The sequence below is a fragment of the Adelges cooleyi genome, unplaced genomic scaffold (genome assembly GCF_023614345.1).
Source record: "Adelges cooleyi isolate 19-005CV unplaced genomic scaffold, UGA_ACOO_1.1 ACOO_flye_CR_arks_rails_tigmint_CR_PRNA_749, whole genome shotgun sequence".
Lineage (NCBI taxonomy): Eukaryota > Metazoa > Arthropoda > Insecta > Hemiptera > Adelgidae > Adelges > Adelges cooleyi.
Window position 1 is genome coordinate 29,262 of NW_026096457.1, and position 6,263 is coordinate 35,524.

Here is a 6,263-nt window from a genome sequence, read left to right on the forward strand (position 1 = left end):
CATTTATATAGAGAGAACCTATTTTATTTTTGTGACCAATTTATAAAGATAACATAATGTTTAAACTCTGCTTTCTTTTTTACTTTTGTTCAACTTCTTGTGGAAGCAAGCTCTTTAATGTGTAAAACCTCAAGTGTAATTGTCATTTAAATGTATTGTTGTATGTTAAGTATGTAATCGGTGAATGTACAACTAACAAACTGTGAGCATTCACTTGTTTTTCGTTGATAAATGAACCATTTCATTCTATAGTCACTCTTACATTATAGATTCCAATATAGAAGAGTGGTTTTATCTAACGACTAAAAATTGTTTAATTGAAATTTTTTATTAAATAGTCAATGTCAACTGGTTTTACCAGAGATAACAAAAAGTGAATACATTTAAAACAAAAATGTAACAAATGTAACCCAAATCATATTCACCCTTAAACTAAAAATTCATTTTTAAGCACATAATTGACATTAGGTACAATGCTCTTATCGATATTTGTTTTTTTTATCTGCGATCACTGGATTGCTCTTTGAGGCCCAAATTTGGGTTTCCAAACCATAATGTGTGAGGTTTTATTTTATGCTCTGAATTTTCGTTGTACGTTATAAATGCGTAAACAACACACATTTTTTTTTGCGTTTAATTTACCTTAAATTCGTGTCGGTATGAAAAAAACATATGAGTCATAATAATACACATAAAAATGCGTTGTATACCTTTGGGTAGAATTTACAGAAATGAGAAAATTGTAAATATATTTATAATATATTATTATTTATAATATAATATTAAAAAAACTATAAATTATTATGAATACATATATTTTTTGTATTGTATTGTATTTTATTTTTATCCGTGTTCCTACAATTGGTCTTAGAACACTTAAAATTGTCTACATCCGGTCATAAATAATATAACTATAATTATTTTTACATTCAAAATTTAAAACATTTATTATTACTTTTCTAAATAATTGTATATTCACCTTCTTAAACGGGAAAACGTATTGAAAACACGTTTTAAGTTGTATTATTTATTTAAAATAAGAAGACTACTACTGTTTTGATTTATTGTTTTGTATGCTTGTTCAAACAGTCACAGTCATACACCAATGTCTTAAATAAGAAAATATTCGAAAACAAAAACCACATATTTTATCATCGACCTAGTTAAATTATTTGAAGTCTCTAACGTTTAAAACGATTTTGATAATTATTTTATTTTGGGTCCAATAATATTTTTTTTGAGTAATTGAAATTGTAGGGCAATTGTCAGTATTCCGAATTTAGTTTTATAAATGTATAGAAAAAAATTATATTTTAAGACTAACAGAATACCTTTTCTTATGGAATATTTTAAAATTAATTTGAATATTTGGATAATAATGTGGATAATTTTTTACTATAAATAAATCCTTTCGCCGACTAGTATATAATTTATTACATCTTAGATTAGTATTAACATTTTTCATCTGGAATTTCAATGAAATTTATTCTTTACACTTGCAATTCTTTTGTTTTAATATTTCTCGCTGACTCCTTCACAAACATTAGCTTAAATGAGTCAGTAGATTGATGGAGAAAGGAATTTTGAAAAAAAAAAAAACAAATAGAAATAAACGAACTATCATCAGACATCACGTATTTCGAGTTAAGGCCTTAAGTCGTAACAACATCACATATAAAAAAAAATGTTATAATTTGTTTTTATGCATTACAAAATTCATTGTATAATATGTTTTTAAATAATTACTAAGACATAACCTAATTAAATTTATACTATTTTTTACGTTAAGATAAAAAATAATAGAGATTGTTATAAAGCTAAAAAGTCTTATTCCTCCTAAATCAACAAAACAATGTTGGAAAATGTGGACGTGAATAAATAATGATTTAAATAAATACTAACAGTCAGTTTTTACAGTATTTCGTTTTACCAGTTGGAATAAATTGTTAATTGGAAAAACAGGTACTTACCAATGTCATTTTTTTTCTACAGGCATAATCGTTGTAGGAATTAATGTCATGGGGTAAAAATGGTAATTGTTTCGAGTACACTTTTTTCAAAATATGTAAACATTTCTTTCTGACAGTTTATCATACATCCACTTTTTCCAATCGCCATTTTTCCTACTGGAAAAAGTGGATATTGGTAAAAGTTGTAGCAATCCGTTTTCAGGTGTATTTCTTATCAGCTGTGATAACTGATGAGTGATAAGTGATTATTTTTCGTTGCTGACGTTTTAACTTTTAGAAGTAAAAGTAATGCTTAATAGTATTATTATTAATTTAACATTATAATATTATATTATTATTTTAACAGTTAACATGCTCGTCTATCTGTATTTCCATTCGATATTATTTAATATATTATAATAATAATTATAATAGGTACCGACCATGTCAATAATTCCGGATCGAGGTAAAAGTTAAAATTGTTTTCTACATTATACCATCTCAAAACACAGCTCTAATAAGTAATAACGATGATTATTATTTTACTTTATGTCTAGTTCCGAGCAGTAAATCAAAAAATAGTGTGAACGAACATCGAGCAAATGAAAGTGCAAATGATCGATCCTCTCAATTGAGTTTTTCAAGGTAAATAAAAGCAAAACTAAATCTGAAGCTTTTCACACCATCAACCACTGGTATTATGTAATACAATTTGTGTTGACACAGTGATATGTGTAGAACAGGTTTTTGCGTTTTCTTTATTTTCCAATTGTATCCAATGGAGATTTTTGACAAATCGTCTTCTATGGTCCTAAAGTAACAAAACAATCTCCTTGCCGATTACCAGGTAAAAACGTCAATCCAATCCGACTAATTTTCACACATTGCTTTCTTCCTACTAAAAACCACCTAATAAAAGGGTGATCCATTGCTAATCGACCTAACCTTAGATATTCAAATAATATAATGTTCTACCGTATCAAATGGCTTACACAAACCAGTATAGACTGCAACAACCTTACCGTCAATCTAATACCCAAACATAATACCCATCGTTGTTAAGCCGAACCGAAAAACTTTTTTCTTTATATTGAAATATAATCAGAATAAAATAATACACCATAGATTTATTTCTCAATTTTTTTAATTAAATTATATTTCCTTTTTTTTTAGTGTTGGTGAAGTGAAAAACAAGTTGATAGTTAAAAATGAAATAGTTGTGACGGACGATGGTTGCTACGAGCCAGCGCTGAAAATTGATGAGGAAAACGATCCGCTGAACGCAAAACTTACAGAGTAAAATATTTAAAATTACTACATTTTTGTATTTCAGTTGATGGTCTGTGTAAATTATGTTAACATTCCATGTGGACTATTCATTGTGAATTGTCCCAGACACCAAATTATATTACAAATTAAGTTAATTTCCTTTTGATTACAAGCAAGCGTTTTCTCAAAGGCAAAATAGACTATCAAAATATTTGGTTTTTTAAAAAAAACCTAAAACAAAAATTAACACATTGTGTTCAAATCAAGGCAATTTATTATGATGCTGTGTATGCAGCCAGGTCGATAACTGAAATGTTATTACATTTTTTACACAATTATATTTTGTTTATCAATATGTTGTATTTGGCTATCGGTTTTGGTAATAAATATAGATATATATTTTTAGTATTAATGAAACGTGGAAGGAGATGGAACTTAAATACGAAACAAATGAAACCGATGATTGTAACTACGAGACAAAGGTAAAGCTCGAAAGAGAAGACACACAATTTTGCGACAACTTTGAGGAAGATATAAAGCCCAACTATTTTATTGAATCGTATTATAACAATCGTTCGACAGCACAGAAAGAACCTCAAAACAGAATCGATGAGCATACATACAGGTAAAATTATAATATTAATTAAGTTTCTTTTTATATTTAAAATCATTTATGCTTATTTGGTTAAGACAGATAGGAAGGCGTTCCCCGAATGTTTATTATTTAAAATTTACAGTAAATTGTGTTTTTTTTTATTAGGTTTATTCTATATCATAGTCTCAACTTGTATACATTGTTTTTAGTGTTAGCGAGGTAGACATTTTGAATGGATGCAAGTTTGAATCTGTGGTAGAAGTTGACAGAAATTTGCCTTTGCTACCGGAATGGACCGGCCAATTACAGTCATTGGCTTGCAACACGTGTCAAAAGTCATTCTCTTCCAAAAGGAGAATTGTTCATCACATACAAGAAGCACATAATTTAAACTCAACAGTCCGAAATGGTCCTCGAAAAAAAATTGTCAAAAACCACAACGGGTGAGGATAATTTCAATCATTGCGTTCACCTAACGCTATGTTTCTCGTTTAGATAAAATCAAGTTGTCATTTTATAGTTTTTAATTATCTTAGAACTGTTGCACTATTTATAATGGGTTACTGAACTGAAGAGTGCATATAATATGTTTCATAAAGTTATAGCTTCAAGGTATTTAAATAATTGTTAGAAACTTTGATAAAAATACCTAATCAATTTATCCGATAATATTAAAATAATATTTAAAAAAATAAATACAGATTGATATTTAATAGTATATTTAATTACGACATTATCATCAAACCATCATACCTATATATCGCTACACAGAATTTGCAATTCCATTTAGATTTTCTATGTCAATGTAATCATTTTATCTCATTTATCTTTAATGGCGACAGACTGACAACCCGTTCTGGACAGCGAAACCATCGCTTAAAAACAATAATCTCATTTACTGATTGATATTTTAAAAATGTGTAAATTCACCGTTAAAGTTTTTTTTTTTTTTTTAATCATTTTTACCATTAAACTTTTCTTTTTTTTTTTACAATAGAAAACAAATCGAACAAGGCATGCCTTTGAAAATTGTATAATATAGCAATCAATCATGTCGGTAAAAGCGTTTTGACATTTTCTAAGTAACTAACAGAATTTTAAGATTTTAAATTGCCGTGTGGATAATTATTATTGTGCGACTTGTTTTAGTGAAATGGCGGCGACGGGCATCGTGATCAGTATCAAAAAGGAATCAAACGGCTGGTGCGTAAACACTAAAAAAGAAAGCGGACTGCACGAATGCGACGTTTGCGTGAAAACGTTTTCATGTAAAGCCGAGCTGGTAATACACGAACGGGTACATACGGAAGGAAAACCTTATAGGTGTAATGTGTGCAAGAAAACGTACAGTTGCAGCGGTGCGCTCAAGGCACACAAGTTTCTGCACACCGGTGAGAAACCATTCGAGTGTGTAGTCTGCGAAAGAAGGTTTAACAGAAAAGATCACCTGGCGGCACACGAGCGCTCTCACGCTGGCGAGAAACCGTTCAAATGCTATTTGTGCGAAAAAACGTTCACACTGAAAGCAACGCTCAAGAAACACGAAATGTATTCGTGTGAAGCGCAACCCGTCCGTACGGGTGAGAAACAGTATTGGTGTCGCGTGTGCAAGAGAATGTTTAGCTGCAGCGCTTCGCTCAAGGAACACAAAGCCGTACATGCCAGCCAGAGACCATATAAGTGCAGCTTATGCCCACATTCGTGTATCACAAAATGCGATTTGAGAAACCACGAGCGCGTGCACACCGGCGAGAAACCATTCGAGTGCGTGGTCTGCGGAAAGTGTTTTAGCCGAAACGGCAACCTCATAGCACACGAGCGCTTGCATGCCGGTGAGAAACCGTTCAAATGTTACGTGTGCGGACAACTGTTCGCCAAGAAAGAAACCCTCAAGAGACACGAGCGCGTGCATACCGGCGAGAGACCGTACAAATGTCGTAAGTGTAGACAAACGTTTACTCGGAAATATATTCTCGAGTCGCATCAAGCCGAAGCGCACGATTAGAATAATATTGTTTTACACCTCGCATGTTATTGCTTGGTAAATTTCTAAGACGTTCTAAAATAATTTGTCGTTACCGTATTTGTTGTTTCCTTCTTAAAACTTTAATTTGATGCGTATATATTTTTATCAGTTTTATTTCATGTATCTTTATTATTACTGTTGTTTTCTAAACGGATAAATTTCCATTTTATTTTTTTACCGATTAAAAAAAACCTAGAAATGTAAAAATTTATTTGTTCAGTGAACAACAGTAATAATAAGAATAAATGAAATACACTAATAAAACTGTACTCATTCAACTATTATATTTACATGATATTATAATAAGCGTTAAATGGATGATATTGAATATAGTAATAACAGTTTTGCATAAATGCAGTTTATTTTTCTAGTGTTTTTTTTTTTTATTAGAAATATATTATGTTATGTAGTTTATAACGAAAAA

General features: G+C 30.2%; 1 protein-coding gene across 1 annotated transcript; it reads left to right on the forward strand.

The window, feature by feature from the left end:
- Nucleotides 1–2,098: 2,098 nt before the first annotated feature.
- Nucleotides 2,099–6,016, forward strand: LOC126845314 (zinc finger protein 260-like). The gene is made up of 6 exons (XM_050583961.1): nt 2,099–2,415; nt 2,507–2,594; nt 3,123–3,245; nt 3,625–3,843; nt 4,023–4,256; nt 4,963–6,016. Exons 1-6 carry the CDS (start codon nt 2,394–2,396, stop codon nt 5,816–5,818), a joined length of 1,542 nt encoding a protein of 513 aa, XP_050439918.1. The 5' UTR covers nt 2,099–2,393; the 3' UTR covers nt 5,819–6,016.
- Nucleotides 6,017–6,263: the final 247 nt, after the last annotated feature.

What these genes read in the sequence shown, in the direction of transcription:
- LOC126845314 (XM_050583961.1), top strand. Translation starts at nt 2,394, where the DNA reads ATGTCAATAATTCCGGATCGAG. An exon ending in CTGAACGCAAAACTTACAGA is followed by an intron (nt 3,246 to 3,624) that starts GTAAAATATTTA and finishes ATATATTTTTAG; the next exon opens with TATTAATGAAACGTGGAAGG. An exon ending in ATTGTCAAAAACCACAACGG is followed by an intron (nt 4,257 to 4,962) that starts GTGAGGATAATT and finishes GACTTGTTTTAG; the next exon opens with TGAAATGGCGGCGACGGGCA.